General features: G+C 39.9%; 1 protein-coding gene across 4 annotated transcripts; it reads right to left on the bottom strand.

The window, feature by feature from the left end:
• Nucleotides 1-445: 445 nt before the first annotated feature.
• LOC108995554 (lysophospholipid acyltransferase LPEAT1-like) lies at nucleotides 446-25,544 on the bottom strand. 4 transcript variants are annotated; one of them, XM_018971137.2, is made up of 9 exons: nucleotides 24,701-25,538; nucleotides 23,645-23,764; nucleotides 23,455-23,492; nucleotides 22,351-22,415; nucleotides 16,046-16,114; nucleotides 10,115-10,248; nucleotides 8,869-9,009; nucleotides 1,693-1,756; nucleotides 446-1,294 (listed from the first exon to the last, which is right to left on the bottom strand). In XM_018971137.2, exons 1-9 carry the CDS (start codon nucleotides 25,241-25,243, stop codon nucleotides 1,275-1,277), a joined length of 1,194 nt encoding a protein of 397 aa, XP_018826682.2. In that variant the 5' UTR covers nucleotides 25,244-25,538; the 3' UTR covers nucleotides 446-1,274. The 4 variants fall into 4 exon arrangements, with proteins under 4 accessions (XP_018826682.2, XP_018826681.2, XP_018826679.2 ...); XM_018971136.2 differs by having other exon boundaries at nucleotides 509-1,294; nucleotides 1,610-1,756; nucleotides 24,701-25,537; XM_018971134.2 differs by lacking the exon at nucleotides 446-1,294 and having other exon boundaries at nucleotides 1,300-1,756; nucleotides 24,701-25,537.
• Between the last annotated feature and the right edge of the window lie 200 nt (nucleotides 25,545-25,744).

The raw sequence follows: 25,744 nt of genomic DNA, 5'->3' as shown, positions 1-25,744 counted from the left end.
AATAGTAAAAATACCGAGGGTTGACAAGATATATCCTCAAGAATAGTTAGGGATGGTTACCGTTAGAGGCAGTTCTTGCCGAGCTTAAAATAGCAGTATCGACCCCACAAGGGGTGGCCGCCCACCCCACCAAGCAGTTGGGATGGTCCGACCACCCAGCCACTCCTTGAGAGATTGCCGGACAACCCTTCCAAGGGATGGCTAGCCAACCCTGAATATTCTCTCATTTTTTTTCTTTTTAAAAAAAAAGCATTATAGGTTAATGTGTTGGCTGTAAAGCTTTTGGTGGTGTAAAGTTGTGAATCAGTTCCCATCCATAGATTAACCATTATAAATTTTCCTGAAAATATGCATCTCTACTGGCGATGGAATCCGAGAGCTTTGGAGGAATAATCTCTCTTACCTCAAAATGATTTCTAACCATTAGGTCCATGCCATTTCGAGCTATCTCAAGAGTGGTAATAAATTTATTTATTTATTTAAATAAATAAGGTGAAAACAATTACCACGATGAAGCGACAAGGTGAAAAAAAAATAAAAAATAAAAAAAGACAAGAAAATAGGCATTTTGATGTTCAAAACGAATAAGCATCTTGATATTTATTTCTTCTCTCTCAAACTTTTTCCCTTCCCAAATTGATCCATTCCATCTTTTCATCGAGGTTAAAAACACTCTTATTCTGTAAAAAATTGTAAAAAAACAGCCCCATAACTTGAGCCTAGCCTTCACGTGTTACCCCTGGGAAGAAGAAAGTGCCAGTGGAAACAAACCAGAACAAGCATATCAATAACTTGCCTCTTGAGCTAGCCTTATCATTTCCCAATATATAGCTTGCATCTCCAATGACCTTTTATGATATTTGGAACTTGCTCCAAGAATTTAATTTTGTTCAACCCCTTTGAACAGAGTTCTTTCTGATCATAGAAAATTCTGTAGAGAATTCTACTCCCCAAGTCTGTCCCTTCCAAACGAATCCCACCAATTTTTTAAAATTCAAGACTGAATATTCAGCAACAGTAATATCAGCACCTAAGCTACCTCAGAATGGTATAATCTTCCAGGATCTCTATTAACCACCCAGTCGAAACTTCAGAATGGCCCCGGCTTTAAAAATGCCACTCTAGCCCCAAGGTGGAACTCAAAAATCGGATTAGTGCATGCCGACATATGAGACAATGAAAATACTTGTTCGGCACAACATGATTTCTGTATAATCTCAGTTATTTTTCTATAAATAATAGAATTATACAACGAATATACAGACAGCTCCGAATTAGCATTGGCATAACAAACCTGCAGGCACACGAAAGAAAGAGAAAATTCAGATTTACAGATGCACAATTGTGCCACAGAAGGGTTTCAGGACATTCAACATTGAGTATGTGACCACCACAAAAGCCGTACAACTCTAATAGATTGGATGCCTTGATGAAAGAGATACATCAGCACAATAAAACACAATTTAAAGGCCATATTCTCTCTGTAAGAATGTTACAAGGAAATAACAGCACACCAATTGTCTGTGGGGATAAATAATGGGTGAGTACACACCCCTGGCTATGCCTGTGCATTCATGAGCAAATACCAATTGAAACTAAGAAACTCAACTGGGACAAGATATCATTTGGGAGCGAAGCCATGAAATTATCAATCGTCTTTCTGATGCAAAACATTAGGCAGGCTATTATTACCATTGAGAGCAGCAAGATAGATTCTCTTTTCAGGCAGCCCAATATCTGAAAGTGTCAAATTTCCCTTCACGCAAAAAAGAGCAACAGCAACAGCAACAGCAACAATTTAATATCAGTCGCCAAATAGGGTTACAACAGCACTAAAAATTGTACAGAGCCAACATTCATAAACAGAGACTTTTATATATATATATATATAATTCGAATAGATAAACTGATGAAACATATGCAGTTTTTTAATGCTAGTAGATTTTGCCTCCAATCAGTAGGTCATTAAATGATAGAGGTGCCTTAGGCCCCTCTTCATATTCAAGAACCAACATCTGACATAGCTATCACCCCTCAGAAGCTACTTCTTTATCTTGTCCTTAATTAGTGATAGGAAAGCATACAAAAAACGACTGACTATACATGTATTCTCTACTTGCATTATGTAATACGTTTTGCAAATTATATCCACATATTACTACTAATTCTTGATCTCGGCCTCCAGATGTCAGTGATCTTAGAATTAAAAAATTATGGACTCCCATCGCATGCAGTAATCACTTTTTTTTTTTTTCCTGATAAGAAAAATTTATTAATCCTCATAATTAGGCAAAGCCCAAGTACACAGGTAGTTTACAAGAGAAATATACCTAATTACAGCATACTAGCAAACATGCACTAAGCACTTTTTGAATTATGAAAATTCAATACTCCATCAATTTCCTTCATTAACCAGCGCACAGCACCATACAGACAGTGTTGAGCCCCATGGCCAACCTCAACAAGTGGTTCCATTCAGTTACATGTATTTGGCAAGAGTACTGATACTACTTTATACCACCACCCTAATGTTAGTTTTTTTTTTTATTATTTTTTTTCCAGGTAAAATAAACTTTATTAATCAAAAAATTAGGCAAAGCTCGATACAAATAAGAAAAAAATTGTGCGCCCTAATTAGAAGGCACCAAAGAAATAAGAAAGTCATGAAGATCCATGCCATTAAAATCAACAGCAATGGCCCAGGTACATATAGTGTAAAATAAAGCTTTAAGTTCCTCTAATGATCTCTCTCTATCTTCAAACGTCCTCGCATTGCGCTCCTGCCACAAGTACCACATGATGCAAATAAGGATCATCTTCCAAACCGCTTTAATCTGTTGCATGCCTCCTATATTTGTCCAATTGGCCAGCACTGCCACTACAATCTTCGACATAACCCAAGCCAGCTCTATTCGATCGATCACCTCATTCCACAAAACCCTTGCTGTCTCAAAATGTAAAAGAAGATGGTCCACCGACTCTCCCCCTCCCCTACACATGCAACACCAATCTACTATGATAACCCTCATTTTCCTCAAATTTTTAGCTTTGAGGATTTTGCCCAACGCTACTGTCTACACAAAAAAAGCAGCTTTGGAGGGTGCCTTGTGTCTCCAGAGTCTTTTCCAAGGAAAATAAGAGTTACTGAGTTAGGCTCTTGAGTGAGAACCTTATAAAAATAGCGAACCGAAAAAGCACATTTCCCAGTAGGTGACCACCACAATCCATCTTCTTGTTGATTGCTTGGTTTAATGGAGTACAAGAGGCTGTAAAAATCAGTAAAGCTGCTCATTTCCCAATTTTGTGCTGCTCTACTAAAGCTGATGTCCCAATGGATTTGTCCACCCGAAAAACCCATGACATCAGCCACTGCAACTTCTTTATCACTAGCAATTTGGAATAATGATGGGAATGAAACTTGTAGGGGAATATCCACACACTACATATCGTTCCAGAATTTAATCCTGAAGCCCTCCCCCAACTGGAATTGAGTGTGTTGAGTAAAAACCCCTCATCCTCTTCTAAAGTGTTTCCACAACCTCACTCCATATGCTCCTCTAACTTTAGTACTCCATCCCCCACCCCCAGATGCCTCCATATTTATGCTCAATCACCACCTTCCACAAGGCTTCTGGTTCCTTACTATATGTCCATAACCATTTTCCAAGTAACGCCCGAGTAAAGATCCTCACATTTCTAATACCCAAATCACCATTGGAGATAGGACGACATACCATTTCCCACTTCACTAGATGGAATTTGACCTCCTCCCCCATGCCACCCCACAAGAAGTCACGTTGGAGCTTCTCAATTTGATATGCCACACTTGCAGGTATAGGAAAAAGTGATAAAACATAAGTTGGCAGGTTAGAAAATGTACTCTTGATCAAAGTGATCATGCCGCCTTTCGATAAGTACATTCTCTTCCATCCCGCTAATATCTTCTCTATCTTCTCAATCACCGTCTCCCATACAGAGGATGCCCTTGAAGCCACCCCCAACGGAAGTCCCAAGTACGTCAAAGAAAGAGAGGCTATCTTAAACCCCAACATGCTAGCCAGCTGCCGTATATTAGGAACATCTCCAATTGGAACATTTCTCTGATTTATTTAAATTCACTTTCAAACCGGAGACTGCTTCAACACAAAGCAACAAGGTCTTCAACACTTGAATCTGAATTTGGTCTGGCTTACAAAAAACAAGTGTATCATCTGCAAACAACAAGTGAAATATATTAATGATACCACTATCCGGGGTTCCAATCGAAAAGCCATCAACAGAGCCATTATTAACCAAAGCCGATGTCATCCTGCTTAAACCCTCCCTCACAAAAACAAACAACAGAGGCGACAATGGATTGCTTGTCTTAGGCCTCACGAACTATGAAAGAAACCAGCTAGGCTACCATTTATCAATACGGAAAATTTCACCGTTGATATGCACCAGCGAATCCAAGTCCGCCATCTCTCACCAAAACCGCACCTCCCAAGGAGGTAGAGAAGAAAATCCTAGTTAAAGTGATCATATGCTTTCTCCATGTCAATCTTGCAAATGATTCCTGCTATACCAACCTTCAGCTTACTGTCCAGACATTCATTAGCAATAAATAACCCGTCTAGGATTTGCCTACCTTTAACAAAAGCATTTTGGGGTTTGGTGATGATCTTCCCTACTACCTCACTTAGTTGATTTGCAAGTACTTTGGATATGATGTTATACACTCCATTCACTAAGCTAATGGATCGAAAATCCTTAACCTCATTAGTCCCCACCTTTAGAATCAACGCAATGAAAGTGGTATTTAAGCTTTTCTCAAATTCTCCAAACACAGAGCTCCAGAAACACCTTCATAAGATCTTCCTTGATGACATCCCAACATTCTTGGAAGAAACCCATAGAGAATCCGTTAGGCCCTGGAGCCTTGTCTTTGCCCATCTTCCTCACTACTTCGAAAACCTCCTCCTCGTCAAAAACCCTCTCCATCTGAGATACATCACTCGGTCCAATGGTATAAAAAACAAGGTCATCAGGGGAGAGCCACCATCCCATCGGCTCGGATAGTAGTTGCTCATAGAAACCAACTACATGGTCATGAATTGCCTGCTCTTCCCTACATTCCACCTCGTCAATCTTCAACATCTCTATGTTATTGTTTCTCCTGTGAAAGTTTGCAATACTATGACAGGACTTTGTGCTTCTATCTTCTTTCCTAACCACAAATCTCTTGATTTTTGCCACCAAGATGTCTCTTCTAATAACATAAATCTCTCTAGCTCCGTCCCCAACAACGCCTTCCGATCTAATTCTTCCTGAGTAAGAGGCCTAGCCTCTTGGAGTGTCTCTATTTCCTGGATCTCTTTCAACTTGTTTTTCTTGTTTTCCCCTATGTCTCCGAACGATTGGGTGTTCCACAACCTCAAGTCTCTTTTTAACGCTTTCAATTTCTCCGCAAGGATGAAACTAGGGGTACCCTAATTTGGTACGATGACCACCAATGCCTTACTCTTTCTACAAAACCTTCAGATTTCAGCCACATGTTTTCAAATTTGAAATACCGTCGTTCTCTACGGAGGCCACCACAATCAAGCATGATTGGCCAGTGATCTGACCCAACACGAGGCAAACGCTTTTGCCAAACATCTGGAAAATGACTTTCCCATTTTGGAGATATTAAGAAGCAATCCAACTGAGACCATGTCTGATTATTAGCCCACATGGTTGTACCCCCAGTTAGTGGCAGATCAACCAAGTTTAAGTCAGAGATGCACTCAGAGAACTCAACCATTGCCGGCCGCCCTCTTCTATTACCTAAGGACTCAATTGGAAATCTAGTAACATTGAAATCTCCCCCAATGCACTATGGAAGTTCCCACCAACTGTGAACACTTGCTAATTCGTCCCACAAAGATGCTCCGTTGTTATTTAAGTTTGGTCCATAGACACCTGCAAATGCCCACAAAATGTTATCCAACACACTCTTAAAAGAGCATGCAACCAAGTGCATCTCTATGAAATCCTCCATTTTTTCCACCACCCGTCTATCCCACATAACCACAACCCCTCCTGCCGCCCCAATCGAGGCCAAATAAACCCGATCCACATGAACACAACTCCATTAGCTTCTCAAAATTTTCCTATTGATTAGCTTCAACTTAGTCTCCTGTAAACATACAATGTCTGCCATCCACTTACGAAGCAAATTTCTAATTTGCATATGTTTATTGACCTCGTTGAGCCTGCAGACATTCCACGACACAATTTTTGGTCTCATTGGGAAAAGGCCAACCCCTTCCCTTTCGACTTGCCCCTGCTGGCACTACCCTCAGTATTCATTGATCACATCAACCTTTTGAGCTCACGCTGTTTTTTGGAGCTAGCTTTTCTTTGTTGTTTATGCCCCGCTTCAATAGCTGTAAGCAAGGCCATAAAATGTTCCTCGTATCCTTCGCACTCCAAACCCACGAATTTTTTAATAGCTTTCACCGTATCAATGACCCAATCCGAGACCTCAAGAAGGCCATGAAACATAAAGTTCAAAGGCAAAGGATCTACCTCCCTGTTGTCCATCTAAGTACCTCAGGTATCTTCCACCAAAATAATTTCATCTAGCTGCTCACCCAAGACCTGGACAATACTCTGAGAGGTCTCATCATCAGGGAACACCATTTCCACCCCATCAGAGTGTACAAAATCCGCAAAAACCTCCCCCTCCTTCAAGTCAAAACCAGAATCTTCAACAACCTAAACAAAGAGGTTTGCCGGCGACGCCCCCTCCTCCTTGCACCTCGTCGGCGTTGTCTAGCCCCCACACGACAGAGAACAGCCACCAAAAAGGGTCGGAGAGCCCTTCACATCTTCAAGAGCCTGAACAGAGAGGCTTGCTGACGTCGCCCCCTCCACCTCGCACCTCATCGGCACGGTCTGGCCCCCACACGGCAGAGAACAACCACCGAAAAGAGTCAGAGTGCCCTTCGCAGAGTCTAACAATGCAATCCGAGCTTCCCGCACTTGTGAGCTGTCATCGAAGGGTGCCACTGTCGATGTCGGCAAGTTCTGTCTACCCGTCGGTAGCTCCACCTACGCCGGCAAGTGGCGCAACGTGGTCCTCGACGACAACCCACAGCTGGAAGAAGCCATAAGCCTTTGAGAAGGGCTGACCTTCAGCTGAGTTCTGGGTTGAGGACCAACTTGGCCCAAACCAGATTGCCTGGATTGCCTCACTTGGATGCCTCCAGATGGGCCCGTGGGCTAAGTCCCACCCAAGTTGAGAGACCCCATAGCTGGGCCCATGGGCTGAGGCCCTGAAGACTTAATCCACTAAGGGCCCTTCCCCTTATTCTGTTTGAAGGGCTTTTGCACCAAGCCCGACCCCTTACCTTTAAACTCCCCCAACCTTACACCTTCATCTTCCTTTTTATGCCCGACAGAAGCTTTTATTTCTGCAATTTCCTTTTGCAGTTACCGTAAACAGCACATCACCTCTTCCCACATCTCACGCACGTCCCACTCCACCCTCCTGCCATTTCCCACATTTTGTACAAAGTGAGGGCTCGACGCTAGGAGCTGTCAGAGAGGCTAACACCACCACCACCCCCACTCTGCTCACAGTGGGCCTCCTCTGTTACGAGAGCCTCCTTGTAAGACCGCAGCAATGGTTTCTCCACCACATTCTGCTGCTGTGAAGGGCCCACCTGAAAAGCCCCACCACTTCTACCTTCCTGCATACACTCTCCCAAGGCCTCCCTTAGCCTCCTCCATCCTCTTCCCCCCTTCCCTTCAGGTATGAAGATGAAATTTCTTCTTCCACCCTCACCGTATTATGCAACCATTACATAATGACCTCAGAAATTCAAACACCTCTGGGCTATAAAGCTGCGATACCCTTCTCTAATGGTGCTATAGAACTCCTCCCCTCTCAAACAGACCTCCAAAGCTTTCTGAAGCCAACCTACTGTATTTTTTTCTACCTTAATCTCATGATCCTTCTTCCATCCTCTCTCAATGATATGTAACAAACCTCCCTCCTCCACTAATAAAAATAATTTCGAATCTATCACCAATTCCCTTGTTAACCCCATCAAAACCAACTCAGCACTACACCAGTAGAAACATCATTGGTTACAACAAGGGAGTTTTTCACACATATGTATGGAGAGAAAATATTAGGTGAGAGAAAGTAAGCAAAAGTTTTTCGCCAATGTTAGTTAAAACCACATAGAGCTTTCTAATGGTTCATGCTCATCTCTTTGAGGTGAATCGGGATAAGTTTTGAAGATGACTTGCCGCTTATCATTAAGCAAGATATCCAAGTAGATTTTTGGACATAATAAACACTTCATGAACAGATCAACAAACTGAAGATCTTATCTATGACTCACAAATTTGACTTTCACCACACTGTCAATGCTTCAGTTTTTTCCTTTTTCTTTTTATTGTTTGGTAAGAAATTTTAATGGTACACCTACATCTACTGCCTGGTGGAATTTTAACGTCCTAAACACTCTATTTCAACATGTATCCCATCCCCATTTCTACACATTATTATCTCTTAGTATGTACAACTGCCATGATTTGGTACTTGCAAATTTCAAAGAGTCAGATGATTCCCCAAAAGCAAGGGCTTAATACATTTAAAATAAATAAAAATCCAGCCAGCTTTTTATCTAGCTTGGGAGATAAGTTGGGAGTCACTTAGTAGTGATTCTGACCCTTCAGGAAAGCAAAGGCTCCAATATTTGTCTCTGACTATCAACTAATGGTTTCATTCTCAAGCAAGAACCTTTTTTTATGGGTTCTCAAGCAAGAACTCAAGAAGTAATGTAATTATTATTTAGTAATTTCAAATTAAAAAAATGACTGGAAATGTACCTCACTTGCCATCAACCTTCTAACATTGTCAGCATAAAGTTTTGGATCATCCTTTTCTTGCTGTGAGGGGTAGTAGATAGGTAATCGTATCACCTCTAAGTGATTTACAAATTGACAGAGAAGAAAAAAGACATGTCTTGCCTGCACAAAAAGAATCAGACAAAAATTAGGTTTCAAATTGCCACAAACACAAAACCTCCTCTGAACATATTAGCTCCTAAGAAACATGGAGAGTGCATGCAGATATGAGCTTACTATTGCACATAGTGGAATTGATTAGACTTTGAAAAATTTTCATCAGTTCTCCAAGGAGATTTTCTACTATTTTTTTTTTTATGGGAAATATAAGATTTTGTAAAACCAGTAAATAGGCATAGCCTAAGTACAGGAAGTATACAAACAGCAAACACCTAATAACAAGTTAGGAGCTAGGAAGTGATACAAGAAAATCATGTATGCTGGAGCTTTTCCACTACTTATAACTTTTTTTTTTTTTTTTATAAGAAACTACTTAAACTTTAAATGAACCTAGGATTTTGTGACTAGGCTCTGGTTCTGGGAGGGCCAGTACTTCTAATACACTTTTCTTGTTCAAAAGCATTTATATTTACAGGGGAAGAATTTTTTTTATTATTGGTTATTTACAGGGCAAGAAAATGCCCAAGAGATGCCCTCCCTCCGCCCTTGCATCCGTTCACACATTTCTCTGTTTAGAGCATCCTAAAACTATTGTCCAGATCAAAAGTAAAATAATTTTCACTTTTATCAATTCATTACTTACATTTGACATGCCTTTATCATTTCATACACAAGTATTTGATAAATGCGTTTTTAATGATGTGAAATCCCAGAGACTGCAACATATCTTTTATCTAGTTAAACCCTAGAACTATGTAACAAGCTCACATTACACAGATCAGATAAATCATCAACTTTCACCAACAGGACGTTGCCCCTAAAAATTATTTGCAACCAAGAGTTCAAAACTTAGACCTAGGAGAAGCATACCCCCAGGAACAAGACACTTAACAATTGAGCCAACCCCTAGGGGTTAAGTGTATGATAAATGCATTCCAAATGTAAATAACAAATTGAGCCCAATAAAACATTTGGAATGCATTTATCGTACTCTAACAAAACAATGAGCCTTTTCAAGTCAACCTAATGAGATGGACACAGTGTTGCACAAACTATCATTATCTAAATTTGTTAAAGGTTATGAAAGTTGAGCATAAGAAGCACTCACCCCAGACATTGAATCCCAGGCAGGACTAAATCTTCGGAAAGGATACCTTAAAATCACTGGAAGCACAGGTGCTTTTGCTAAAAATGCACCTGTTTTGAATGGCAGCAGGAAGTCCCCATTTGTAGTTGTGCCTTCTGCAAACAGGAAAAAAAAATCAGTAAATACTTAATTGTAATCAGGGCCAAATATATGTGCCAATAGAATTTTGATGGAGGGAGAAGAATTTACTATGACCCTAGAGACAGTTATCTGATCACAAGACAAGTGAGCAACATTGTAGTGCAACAATTTTCTGTTCTCCACGTGAGAAATCTTTATTAATAAGCGTAAAAGATACACATGAATTCTGGAAGGAGGAAAGATAGTAGTGTGACAATTACACTGGTAACCCTACACATACTACTGCCACTTCCATTGATGAAGCTAAAAGTGAAAGAATATGGGAGAATTCTGTCTGAAGATTTGCTATTGTTTACCAACTAAAGAAGCTATGCCAAAGTCAGGCAATTATATGTTCCCATATTTGTGGGAGGTGACTGGCAATACAGACACTCTGGAAGACCTACAAGTGAAGTTTTCTACCTCAGGAATTCATTTTTTTAAGCACACTATCTAAGATTCTTGTTTGTGGAAGGAAAGAGTAAGATTCCATTATTCCAAAAATAAGGTTACAGGCCCCTCTTTATATAGATGATAATGCTCATCTATTTTAGGGATATTTACAGCTAATCTAGAAAGGAAATCAGAACTACCTAAAACTGAAAGCTATAAAACAGGAAACTTATATCTACAGATTTGGTAACAGACTACCAAATCTCCTAAAATCATGGGATAAGAAAAACTAATCTGTTAGCTGTAGATCTCCTAGATATTAGCCCCTAATATTGCTAACAGATCCTTAAACATAAATCTCTCTATAATTCTACACTCCCCCTCAAGCTGGGCGGTAAATATTAATTAACCCCAGCTTGGAACTCAGATCATCAAACACCTTTCTCGATAGAGCCTTGGTAAGAATGTCTGCTGTCTGAAGACATGTAGGCACGTACAACATCTTGATTATTCCTTTCTCTATCTTCTCCTTTATAAAATGTCGATCAATTTCCACATGTTTTGTTCTATCATGATGAACTGGATTTTTGGCAATGCTGAGTGCTGATTGATTATCACAGAACATTTTCATAGGTTCTTCATCTGAAATTTTTAATTCCTTTAGCACCCTTTTTAACCAAATTCCCTCACAAATACCGTGTGCCATTGCCCGGAATTTAGCTTCTGCACTGCTTCTTGACACCACTGACTGCTTCTTACTTCTCCAAGTGACCAAATTTCCCCACACAAAAGTGCAATATCCTGAAGTTGATCTTCGGTCTTGTACTGATCCTGCCCAATCTGCATCGCTGAACACTTCAATATCTCTTCTTTGGTTCTTCTCAAAAAATAATCCTCTACCTGGTGTTAGTTTCAGGTATCTCAGGATTCTATACACAGCTTCCATGTGTTCTTCATTTGGATTGTTCATGAACTGACTTACCATACTAACAGCAAATCCAATGTCTGGTCGTGTGTGAGATAGGTATATTAGTTTACCTACTAATCTTTGGTATCTTCCTTTGTCCACGGGTGCACAATTTTCCTTAGCTCCTAGTTTGATAGTTGGATCCATAGGAGTATCTACCGGCTTACACCCGAGCATTCCAGTCTCTTTTAAGAGATCTAGGACATATTTTCTCTGTGAGACAGAGATTCCCTTTCTTGACCTTGCAATCTCCATACCTAGGAAATATTTAAGATTCCCAAGGTCCTTGATTTCAAATTTTGCAGCTAGTAAACTTTTGATGGTGCAGATTTCCTCTTCATAGTCTCCTGTTAGGATTATGTCATCCACATACACTATGAGGACAGCAAGTTTTCCTGCAGAACAGTGTTTAACAAATAGTGTATGGTCCGTCTGACATTGAGAGTAGCCATGCTTCTTCACTACCTTTGTGAATCTTTCAAACCAAGCTCTTGGAGATTGCTTGAGCCCATATAGAGATCTCCTAAGTTTACAAACCTTGTTGCATGTAGTTTGTGTCTCAAATCCGGGGGGAATTTCCATGTACACTTCTTCAGTTAGGTCCCCATTTAGAAAGGCATTCTTGACATCTAGTTGGTGGAGAGGCCAGTCAAGGTTTGCAGCCAAAGATAATAAAACCCGAACTGTGTTTAACTTGGCTACAGGAACAAATGTCTCCTCATAATCGATTCCATATAATTGGGTGAATCCCTTTGCAACCAGCCGTGCCTTGAACCGATTAACACTCCCATCTTCATTATATTTTACTGTGAAGATCCATTTGCAGCCTACTAGGCGTTTCCCGGTTGGTAAGTCAGAGATTTCCCAAGTTCCATTTTTCTCTAGTGCATGAATTTCTTCATACACTGCTGATTTCCATTCTGGTGAGCCGAGAGCTTCTTGTATATTATTAGGAACTTGGATGTTGTCGAGGTTGGCAACAAAAGCTTTGAACTTCGGTGACAATCCTTCATATGACACAAATGTGTATATCGAATGTTTTGTGCATGATCTTACCCCTTTTCTCACAGCAATAGGAAGGCCACTGTCATCATTAGTTTCAGGATTAGTGTTACCTGGTGGATCTTCACTTGGTCTAGGACTTGAGTCAGACTCTTGGGTTTGCTCAAGAGATGCTTGTTGTTCCATCTCCTTTTGGTTCTTTCTCCTCCTTGAGTAGGTAATCAATTCATCACTCTTTGTTGATTGAATAGTGTCCAGATTTTGAGATGTGTCCAGATTTTGAGGTGGATTGTTGGCTTGATCTTGAGTAGGAGGTTCTAGGAAGTAAGAAGACTCAAGGGAGAGATTTTGAGGAGGAAGTGATTCATGATTTAGTGATGGTCAAGTTTGGTCAGAATTATGAGAGACATGAGGTGATTCTTCAATATCCCAAAGCTGATATTCTAGGATAAAATTAGTCTCCCCCTGAATATCAGATTTGGGGAAATAAGGTTGTTGCTCAAAGAATGTGACATCCATGGAGTGATAGAATTGTTTAGTGACTGGTGAGTAGCATTTATATCCTTTTTGAGTTACAGAGTACCCAAGGAAAATACATTTATGAGCTCTAGGATCAAGTTTGTCCCGGTGTTGTTGATGGACATGAACAAAAGCTGAACACCCGAAAACTTTGAATGGGATGGTGGAGATGAGACGAGTAGTGGGAAAGGACTGAAGGAGAATTTGACAGGGAGTCTGGAAGTTAAGAATCCGAGATGGCATCCTATTTATGAGGTATGCAGCCGTAAGGATGGCTTCACCCCAGAAATATTTTGGTACATGGGTAGAGAACATAAGAGACCGAGCCACATCAAGAAGATGCCGGTTTTTTCTTTCGGCAATACCATTTTGCTGAGGAGTGTTAACACAGGAACTTTGGTGAACAATACCATGACTCATGAGATAATCATTAAGGCTGGAATTGAAATACTCTTTGGCATTGTCAGTTTTCAGAATTTGAATTTTTGCTTGGAATTGTGTTTGGATCATGGTATTGAAGGTTTTGAAGATCTGGTTTGCCTCAGATTTTTCTTTCATGAGGAATACCCATGTGAGTCTAGTGTGATCATCAATAAATGAAATGAACCAGCGAGAACCAGTAACATTTTTTATCCTAGAAGGGCCCCATATATCACTATGAATCATGGAAAAAGGTTGAGATGCTTTGTAGGATCTGTTAGGATAAGAATTGCAAATATGTTTAGAGAATTGACAGATCTCACATTGAAATTCATTTGGATTTTTACTATGGAATAATGAAGGAAACAACTTCTCAAGATACAAGAAATTTGGATGACCTAACCTATAGTGCCATAACATAATTGCACTATCATTATTAGACTGACTCACAGACAAAGAAACAGGACTACTGGACACTGAACAATCTGATTGATGAATTGCTCCTTGAGGAGGATCATTAACCTCTAGAAGATAGAGCCCCGAACACATCTTAGCACTGCCAATCATCTTCCCCGAGTCCAAGACCTGAAATACACACAGATTTGAGCCAAATTTAGTAACACAGTTGAGATCCCGAGTGAGTTTACTAATGGACAGTAAATTGCAATTTAATTTTGGTACAAGTAGAACGGAATCAAGAGTGATGTTCTCTGAAATTTGAACCGAGCCTGTACCAGCCACCTTTGAGAGTGAACCATCAGCTATTCGCACAGTTAAATTTTTATAGTATGGGGTGTAAGTTGAAAATAGCTTCTCATCTCCAGTCATATGATCAGAAGCTCCTGAGTCTATAATCCATGGACTGAGCCTCTCCTTGTTAGCATTTAGAGCACTTAAAAAATTACCTTTTTGTGCCAGGGATCCGATACCAACTACAATGGGAGCTGGTGCAGGCAAGGATTGGCTGAACATTTTCTGCAAGATCTCTATCTGTTCCTTGCTGAAGGGAGTTGGTTCGGGTGGAGGTTGTTCATCCATGGAAGCAAGGTTGCCTCGTCCTTCTTTGTCATTGGCAAACCGGGAAGGCCTCCAATCTGCTGGTTTGCCATGAATCTTCCAGCAGTTGTCCTTGGTGTGACCAGGACGTCGACAATGATCACACCATGGTCGCCCTTTCTTTGGTCTGTGATCGCTGTTGTTGTTGGATGGATTCCCTCTCACCACAAGTGCTGAACTCTCAGGATTTGTCACAGAATCTTGAGATCCCATCATGATCTTCTTTCGACTTTCCTCTCTCCGAACTTCTGAAAAAGCTTCTCGGATATTTGGTAGTGGTTTGGATCCTAAAATTCTTCCTCGTACTTCATCAAGGTTCTTATTTAATCCAATCAAAAATTTGTATATTCTTTTCCGTTCAATTATTTGTCTATACCTGATTCCATCATTCGGACAGCTCCAATTGTGCTCCTCGAATAAGTCTAGCTGCTGCCAATACCGATTGAGAGTGTTGAAGTATTGAGTCACTGTTAATTCTCCTTGGCGGAAGTCATGAAGAACACTTTCCACCTCGAATAATTCCGATGTATTCTCATTGTTAGAATATATTTCCTTGGCAGCATCCCAAATCTCCTTTGCTGTTCCATAGAGAAGAAAGTTTTCTCCAATGTCATTTGTCATGGAATTAATGAGCCATGACATGACCATATTATTCTCGGCATTCCAGACTTTGAACTTTTCATCCGTCTTGTTTGGTTTGGCAGCATCTCCGGTGAGATAATCATCTTTGCCCTTTCTGCATATGAACATCATTACGGAATGGGACCATTGGAGATAGTTGTTCCCATTCAGTTTGTGTCCTGTAATGGGCATGAGGTTACTATCATTGTTAGAAGCCATGGCTTCCTGATTGGAGGTGATTTGGAAAACGGTAGCTCTTGAATCACGTTTCCCGTATTTGGTCATATGAGGGAATTAGGGTTCAGAGATTGCTCTGATACCATCTTGTTTGTGGAAGGAAAGAGTAAGATTCCATTATTCCAAAAATAAGGTTACAGGCCCCTCTTTATATAGATGATAATGCTCATCCATTTTAGGGATACTTATAGTTAATCTAGAAAGGAAATCAGAACTACCTAAAACTGAAAGCTATAAAATAGGAAACTTATATCTACAGATTTGGTAACAGACTACCAAATCTCCTAAAATCATGGGATAAGAAAAACTGATCTGTTAGCTGTAGATCTCCTAGATATTAGCCCCTAATATTGCTAACAGATCCTTAAACATAAATCTCTCTATAATTCTACAATCTTTATATAAGTATTTCTTGCAGTTGAAATGAATTTTTTTTTTTTGTAAGTTCAGATCTTTATATAAGTATTTCTTGCAGTTGAGATGAAATTTATTAATAATTTAAGTCTTCTCGAGATTTTGTTGAAGATACTGGTTGTTTGGTACAGACAATTGATTACCTGGAAAAAGCATCATTATTGGAGCAGACTTATCTTGGTGAGCTTCTTCAACTCTTTCGGTCACGGCACCTGCAAGCAATCGAGGGATTAGAATCAGCAGGACACATGGATAAGCCCAACACAATTACATAGAAGGCATAGTATATAATGCTAGAGCACAATTAGTGATGAGTGTTCCGAGCCTCTCATAAGAAGTTAAAGGAGAAATATATACACTTCCCAATTAGTTAAACATGTATCAACAGTACAAAGGTCAAATATTCCAATGTTTTTTTTCTTTTGGTATATGTTGAAGATTTTTTTTTTTTTTTTATAATGTTGTAGACTGCTAGTACATATTTTATAGTTTATTGCATGTGTATATCTGTCTTCATATATTGCCTTCATTATTCATACGGTATAAACCTAGGTGTAGTTTCTATCCTTATCAGTTTAATATCTGATATGTGGGGTTATGGAAGTACCGGGGTTGTGGGGTGTTCCAATGAAGTTAGTGGGGCATACAGAGTGGGGTTATGGAAGCATATCCAGAAAGGTTGGTGAAACACTAGCCTGTGTATGATGGCAGTAGATCAGTTTTGCATGATGTTTGGGTTGGAGATATGGCTCTTAAGGATGTTTATCCATCTATTTTCAGAATTGCACGGGAACAAGATGCTATGGTGGCTGACTTGCAGGCAATTACTAATGGTTCGCAAGAATGGAATGTTAGCTTCATTAGGGAGGCACATGATTGGGAAGTAGGTGTCCAGGTGGAGTTCTTTAACCTACCCTACAACATTAGTCCTGCTGTTACAGTGGCGGATAAGATGGAATGGAGACCTTCTAGCAAAGGAAAATTTTTGGTACGATCTTTCTATGAGGCTAAAGCTAGGCATAAGTTTCCTTGGAAGAATATATGGAGGAGTAAAGCACCTACTAAGGCTGCTTTCTTTGTTTGGACAGCAGCCTTAAGGAAGATTATGACCATTGATAATCTAAGAAAACGTGGGCTTATAATCATTGACTGGTGCTGTATGTGCAGAAATAGTGGTGAAACAGTGGATCATCTACTCCTACATTGTGAGTATGCTCGGGCAATATGGAATTACTTTTTCAGCAAAGTGGAATTAGCATAGGTAATGCCGGGAGGGTGGTTTACTAGCAAGTTGGAGAGGGATTACGGGAACAACACAGATTGCACCTGTGTGGAAGATAGCTCCCATTTGCATATTTTGGTGCATCTGGAGCGAAAGAAATGATAGACATTTTGAGGATCGTGAGCGCTCCTTGGAAGAGTTTAAGAGCTTTTTCTAGAAGACTTTATTTATGTGGACCATTGATATAGATTTAAATGGTCTCAGCTTCCATGATTTCCTTGTAACTGTTTCTAGTTCCTAAATAGGTGTAATCAAATGTATACCTCCAGTGTACTTGGGCTATGCCTATCTTTATATCAATAAAATATCTTCTTGCTCATAAAAAATATATATATATTTGATATGTGGTCCAATAGGCCACACAATATTAAATTAATTTTTTAAAGGGGGAAGGCCCGCCACAGTAGCTTGCTGCTGGGGCATTCGAGCATCCACCCATGTGTTGCACAATTGCATGGGCCCAGTGCACCACCACAAAGAAAAAGAAAAAGAAAAAAGAAAAAAAAAATGTAGGAAGGTTGCAACGTTAATCATTGGATTGACCTTCCTTAACCAACACTATCACAGGTGGGGAGGCTGCTGATGAAAGTGTAGCAGCAAAGGAGTGAGGGCTTTCTACACCTTCCCTTTTTCAAATTTTCCTCTCACCCTTCACATCCCCTTACCCAAACCTGTGTCTTCAAGAGACCCTCACTTTGCAGAGTATTGTAAGTTTAATGAATGGAAACTTCGCAGTGTTAGCCTTGCATAGGAGGAATCTTGTGAGGTGGCATCTTGACTAGCATGAGTTAGAATATTGAAGTCAGTCAAGGCAAGCTGTGACATATGATAAATTATTTAATTTATTGCCATTACTTCACAAATTTCATAATTTGAGGTATTGGCATGTTCTTCTGTCCATGAAATTACAGTAATGCAGAACATATCTTTTAAAAGTTCGTTGCACATCTTCAATAACTTCTACGAGCTAATATTTATGCATTGTGGAAATATTATTATAACATACCCAAAATATAGATGAAATCAACACGGTAAACTAAATTTTTCAGCTTGATTCATATTGATGCAAATAATACCATGACATGCAGTCTGAACATTAAGGAGACGTTTGGATTCAAAACTCACATCAACTCTTCTCATCTCATCATTACAACTTTCTCAAATTTCCACACAAAATATAATAAACAATTCAATTTTTTCAAATCCCAAAACAACTTTTTCAAATTCCAACATCAAATATAATAAATAATTCAATTTTTATTCTACTATTCACAAACCATCTCAACCCATCTCAACTCATATCTGAATCCAAACCTCTCCTAATTATAGTTTGAAGCCTAAAATTATATCATGGAATGTCAGGAGTATTAACGATACAAATAAAACGGCTTCGCATCCGTTCTCTTCTTCGTAGTTGGAAAGTTGATATAGTTTGTATCCAAGAGACTAAGTTGAGCAATGTTGATAGGAATATTATTCGGAGTCTATGGGGTTGCTCGTTTGTGGGATGGAGTTTTTTAGCCTCTTTGGGTGCATCCGGAGGGGTATAGTTAATGTGGGATAAAAGAGTAGTGGATCTAGTAGAGGATTGCATTGGGAACCATTCAGTGGCCGTTTCTTTTAAGAATGTTGAGGATGGTTGGAGGTGGGCTCTTGTGGGGGTATATGGTCCTAATATGGATAGAGATAGACGATTGTTGTGGGAGGAGATAGCGGGAGTGCAACATATTTGGGAATTACCTTGAGTGGTGTGTGGGGATTTTAATGTGGTACGCTTTCCTTGTGAGAGGGCGGGAATTTCTTCTTTGACATGGGCAATGGAAGATTTTTCGGAGTTGATTTTCAATCTCAATTTGATTGATCTTCCTCTAGTGGGGGGGTCTTACACATGGTCTAATAGTAGAGGGGGGTCACGATTGGACAGGTTTCTAGTCTTCTTCATGGGAGTCTCATTTTCCGGATCTAATTCAGAAGCGTTTACCAAGGGTATGTTCTGACCATTTCCCCATTATATTAGATTGTGATGGCTTCCATGGGGGAAGGAGGTATTTCAAATTTGAAAATATGTGGCTTCAAACGGTCGGTTTTGGGGAGAAAGTGTAATTGGTGGGCCTCATATTCTTTTCATGGTACTCCTAGCTTTATTGTGGCTTCTAAACTTAAAGCACTCAAGTTGGATCTGAAGAAGTGGAATATGGAGATTTTTAGACATACAGGGAACAAAAGAGTACCCTGTGGAGTGAGTTGAGCTCTTTAGAAGAGGGGGAGGTAAACGAGGAGTCTTCGTTGAGAAAAACTGAGGTGGTGTCCGAAATAGAGAGGGTGTTACTGTTAGAAGAAATATCTTGGCGACAAAAATCTAGAATGACGTGGTTGAAGGAGGGTGACAAATGTACTAGTTTCTTTCATAAAATGGCAAATTCTCACAGGCGTAATAATGTGATAGAGGTGATTCATTCAGGTACCACAGTGCATCAATCTCCAGCAGACATTCAGGCACATATAGAGAATTACTATGAAGAGCTTCTTAAAGAGACGGAGGTGTGGCGCCCTAAATTGGATGGACTACATTTTGATCAGTTGGATGGTAGTGCAGCGAGTTTGTTAGAGAGACCGTTTGAGGAGTCAGAAGTGCTGCAGGTAGTAAGAGGGATGAACAAAGATAAAGCTCCAGGTCTGGATGGTTTCTCTATGGCTTTCTTTTAAGAAAGTTGGGACATAGTGAAAGAGGATGTGATGAGGGTCTTTCATGAATTTCATTCTTGCCAAAAGTTTGAAAAGTCCCTTAATGCTACCTTCATGGCTCTCATCCCGAAGGTTGCAGGTGCTATTGAATTGAAAGATTTCCGCCCCATCAGTTTGGTAGGCGGGATTTATAAAATTATTTCAAAGGTGTTAGCGAATCGAATGAGCTTAGTGATGGATAAAATCATTTCCAAGTCCCAAAATGCCTTTGTACGTGGACGGCAAATTTTGGACTCAATTTTGGTAGCAAATGAGTGTCTGGATAGCCGGTTGAGGGCAGGTATTCCAGGAGTAATTTGCAAGTTGGATATGGAAAAGGCTTATGATCATGTGTGCTGGGATTTTTTGTTATATATGTTGAAGAGGTGTGGTTTTGGAGATAGGTGGTGCGGTTGGGTGAAACATTGTGTATCATCCGCTCGGTTTTCAGTTTTAGTAAACAGGCAACCCTGTGGTTTCTTCTCGAGTTCGAGGGGCTTGAGACAAGGGGACCCGTTATCTCCTTTTCTCTTTGTTGTAGTGATGGAGGCCTTGAGTCATATGGTAGAGGCCGCGGTAAGGGGAGGTTTTATGGCTGGTTTTTCAGTGGGTAACTCTACCTCAGGTGCTTTTTCCATTTCTCATTTATTGTATGCAGATGATACTTTAATCCTCTGTGATGCTGAGAGTGGACAGTTGCAAGCTTTAAGGGCTGTTCTTTTGTGTTTTGAAGCTGTCTCGGGTCTCAAGGTGAATTTGGGAAAGTCAGAGTTGGTCCCGGTGGGAGTGGTGGACAATATCAATCAGCTAGCAAGTTTGTTGGGGTGCAAAGTGGCTTCTCTTCCGATGAAATACCTGGGCCTCTCTTTAGGAGCCTCTTTCAAGGCTAAATACATATGGGACGGAGTTGTAGAGAAGGTAGGAAAAAAATTGGCAGGTTGGAAACGGCTATACTTATCGAAAGGGGGGAGACTTACCCTCATCAAAAGCACTCTATCCAATCTCCCTACTTATTTTCTATCTTTGTTCCTTTTACCGGTGGGAGTGGCAAATAGGATGGAGAAATTGTTTAGGGATTTCTTGTGGGGTGGTATGGGGGAAGAACATAAATTTCATCTAGTGAGTTGGCAGCAAGTGTGTTGTCCGAAGGAGTTGGGAGGTTTGGGGGTGCGTAGTCTATCTGTTTTTAATAAAGCTCTCTTGGGAAAGTGGTTGTGGAGATTTCAAATGGAAGAGGATTCTTTGTGGAGATTGGTTATTGTTCGGAAGTATGGTTGTGATTGGGGGGGTTGGCGTTCCACGGAGGGTAGGGGTTCCTTTGGTGTAAGCCTTTGGAAATTTATCAGAAAGGGGTGGGAGGAGTTCGTAAAGCACACTAGTTTTGAGGTGGGAGTGGGGACTAGAATTAGTTTTTGGTTTGATGTATGGTGTGGTGAGAGTGCTCTATTTACTGTTTTTCCAACTGTTTTCAGATTGGCTGAAAACCAGCAGGCCGCTGTCTCTGATGTATTGTGCACTGACAATGGGAGTGTTCTGTTGAATTTGATCTTATCCAGAAATGCGCAAGACTGGGAAGTGGATGAAATAGCAGGTTTTTACAGCCTTTTATATTCCAAGAAGTTAGGAGGAAATGGGTGGGATAGAATGCTGTGGAAACATTCAAGGCGCAAAATTTTTTCTGTTAAGTCATTCTATAAAGTGTTGGCAGCTCATCAGCCCATTCGGTTCCCCTGGAAAGGTATTTGGAGAGCTCCCGTACCACCAAAAGTCTCTTTTTTTTATTTGGACTGTTGCTTTGGGAAAGATTTTGACGGTTGACAATTTGAGGAAACGTGGTATGATCGTGATGGAATGGTGTTACATGTGTAAGAGTAATGGCGAATCAATTGAGCACCTTTTCTTGCATTGTGAGGTGGCAAGGGAGTTATGGGCGGGTATTTTCAGTCGAGCCGGCCTGTCCTGGATCATGCCTAAGAGCGTGACAGAACTTTTAGCATGTTGGAAGAGGCAACATCATTGTCCTCAACTAGAAGCGACATGGAAGATGGTTCCTTTGTGTTTATTGTGGTGTATATGGATGGAACGGAATGAGAGATGCTTCAACAAGAAGGAGAGAAATGTGGGGGAATTATGGAATTTTTTTGTGTTTTCTTTAGTTCAATGGTTGGCTGCTATTGTACTAAAGGGAGGGAATGTTCACGAGTTCTTATTTTCTTTTCAGATTTCTAGAATGTGATTAGGAGTCCATTTTGTATACTTCCTGTGTACATGGGCGTTGACTAGTTTCTTTCAATCAATAAATTCCTTACTTATCAAAAAAAAAAGATAAACACTAGAAAAGACAAAAAAAAAAAAAAAGGCAAGGGAGGCATTTTGAGTAATGTGCTTATCCTCCAATACGTAGAACAAAAGTAAAGAATATAGCTATCCATGTTGTTGTACCTGAAACACCCTTGAAGTCAGATGACTTTGACTCCCGCTGAACATAAACGCAACCAAGGCACTTGCTGCCAAAAACATGCCAAACGAATTGTAAAGCATTTTGTACCCATTCAAGCTATTTCAGCAATAGAGAAAGTATTACAGACATTCCCCATTCAACCATTTCGCACCCATTCAAGGTAAGACATAAAATATTTGACAAAAGTAAGGCCTGCAAGTTGTTAGTGTTTTCTCTGATTATGTTAATCGAAAAGTGTTTTTCTGATTAAATTAATAAAAAAATTATTAACTAATTCCAACACTTAACTTATAATATTAATCTGAACTTCTGATAATTGCTAAAATTTTTCAGCTGTAGTTCTCTCCTTTTGGTCTGGTGGTGACTATTCTGTAAATAGAGTGTGTGATAGTTTACGTGCAGCTTTTAATAGATGGTGTTTAGCGTGCACACACACATGTAAGACTCCCTCCATGGATAATCTCTATTGTTATCGTACCATGTCCTGTCAGGACTCCCCTGAATTTTTTGACAAGCAGGACTCCTTACCTGAATAAAGGTGATCTCTCATTTTTTCCCTTTTTATTTTATTTTATTTATGCGTTTGATAATTTCCCTGTAGTCCGATGTTCAGCCTCTTTAGGCTATTTTTACAAAGTATGTTCTTTTTGCAGCACTCGTGGCAATGTGTAATTATCATGTTTGATGTTACTGCCCGACTGACATACAAGAACATTCCAACATGGCACCAAGATCTTTAAGGGTCTGTTCAGAAATCCAGTCAAACATATCTTAAGCACATTCTCCTTAAAATAACATCTTTCTCCTCCCAAAATCATAGACTAAAGTTGAACAATCGTAGAATTCATTAGGCAGAAGGAACACTAATCTTATGCATAATAAAAGCAAAACAAAATTTGATTAAGCAATGATTAGTCAAAACGTCATAGGATTACCATCTAGTTTAACATCATTTAGCATATTATACCTTTTATATTAGTAGTCTCATTATTTGCAATAATATACTTGACTATTCAATCGTTCAATTATGAGAATCATCACAAGAAACCAGAAGACTTGAGGAAGCTCACAAGAAATGAACTAACCTGATGAGACCAACTAGAGGAAGTTTGCCCACTGATTGCTTCAGCAATGAAATCCAGGATTACAATCGAAAGATTTAGAACAGAAATGTATCAGTGAGAACACTAAAAGCAAAGAAAATATATCCATCAAATGTAACAAAAGTAGAGAATAAGTAATTTCTTTTTTATGCAGCCAGCCAAATGAACAAACCTTAGCAACGAAGCTTGGGAAGAAAGAAGACATGTGGTACAGTATGTCTATGTAGGATACGTGGTTAGATATAATCACACCAGGTCTTTCAGGCTCTTCAGACTCATCTTCTCCCTCATTCTGCCATTAGAAAAAACATATCAAGAAAATTTGAAAAGGAGTAAGACCAAAGAAATCTCGTACACAAATCCAGCAGGACCCAAACAACAAACAAGAAAGAACATTTACGAATGGAGAACCAAAGTAATTTAGTCAGCTACTCATCTTCGGAATAACTCTACAATTAAAGGTTACGAGCCTATAATCCGCGCAATGAGCGGATTGTTGTGTGTTGTGTATGAGGGAGAGAGATTTAGAGAGAGATTGGGTTTTATAGTGAAGAAATTTGAAATGGTTTATAGGGCGGTTTATTTGGCGAAACAATATAAATGTTGAAATAGTGTCTTTGGGTGGAGAATTGAATCAGTTTATATATTTATATGTTAGAAAATAAATAAAACTTAAAAGTTACAACAATTCATAATGATACATTGCTTTTAAAATGCTTACCGCTCCATAAACATAACACTTCAAGTTTAATGGGTAGAATGCCTACTTTTATGAGTAAAATGCCATGTCGAAATTATATGACTCTGCTTTTATATATAGTAATAGATGTGGATTTACATAGCTTATAGAAAGCAGTACTTTTAAGAGTAAAGTTGATTTACATAGGGCATACAACAGAACAGTGATGTGATTCATTTTTTTTTTGTTTGATAAGTACAGTGATGTGATTCATATAACCAATCTAGTACAATTTTGGTCCATGAAATTTGACCTGCTTTTGATTTTCATCCCTGAATACATAAGGTAGCATTAAGCAAATTGAACAGACTAAAAATGTATGGAGGGACTGTCATTGCCACTTTAAAATTTGATCGATACGAAAAATGTATTTCAGCCATTAGTTTCTTATCGATGTGCTCAAGCCTCGATGTATACATCTTCCGTTTAACTTTACACAGTAGCATTCAAAAAGCTATTTTGACATGGAAAGAGAGTGGGATTGGGTACCTGAGCGGCAGATGACTTCAAGTCACTATCAGAAATCTGGAACGTCTCCTTGATCCAATAAAAACCGAAAATTAACAGCACGACCCTCGAGAGGAACTTTCCACACTGGACGATCACAAGCCTGTTCCACCCGCCCATGTGCGCATAGTCCTCCTGCTCACTGTCGTCCCGATTCGGCGCCGAGAAAAGTGTGCAAATCCGGCATATCAGGTAATAAAATAGCAACAGGCTCGTCGCCAGCACCACGCGTATCGGCACCAGGATCACCGAGGCGATGGCGAGCAGGATCTTCTCCTCCAACGGCAGCTCGCCGCATCCCAAGGGGCCGTACACGTCATGTCGAGCGAAGGCGGCGAACTTCTTGTCGAGGCTCTCTTGAGACATAAGGAGGGAGGAGGAGGAGGAGGACTCAGACAAAGACTCGGGCTTGAGTAGCGGGCGGTCGTCTTTGGTGGAGCCATTGTCGTGGATGGATTCGGATGGTTGGGGCTTGGGCAGGCCTTGCCCTCGAGTCGAATCGAGGTCTTTGAGTTCGGTCTCCATGATTGCGAAACCCTAAATCAGCGGAAAGACATTGGCATTACAGGGAGGTTTTGGCGGTGGGAGGAGAAAGTAGCGGAGAGGAGTTTATGTAGATCTGGGAGAAGCATCTAGATGTGGGGAAGAAGAAAACAAAGCTTAAACCAAATCCACCATTAAAGCTGGAATTTTATAGGTTAGGAGTGGAGATGAGGAATGTCGGATGATTGGGGTTTGACCGTTGGATTAGATTCGAGCTGAGCTCTGATAGCGAGAGCCGAGAAGCTAAGAAAAGAACAGAATGCGAAGACGGGAAACTGCTAGTGTTGAGACCAAAGATCCAACTGTCAGAATCTTCAACAAAAATATTCCCTAACTTTAATTTTTTCAAAAAATAATTAATGGCTATTTTTAACTTAAATAATAATAAAATCATAATTAATGACTATTTTATAATCAATCAATATAATTATGAAATTTTATTAAAAATAAATTTTAATTTTATAAAATTATTCTTAATTTCAT

Source organism: Juglans regia, chromosome 6 (genome assembly GCF_001411555.2).
Source record: "Juglans regia cultivar Chandler chromosome 6, Walnut 2.0, whole genome shotgun sequence".
Lineage (NCBI taxonomy): Eukaryota > Viridiplantae > Streptophyta > Magnoliopsida > Fagales > Juglandaceae > Juglans > Juglans regia.
This window is presented reverse-complemented; position numbering and strand designations above follow the sequence as displayed.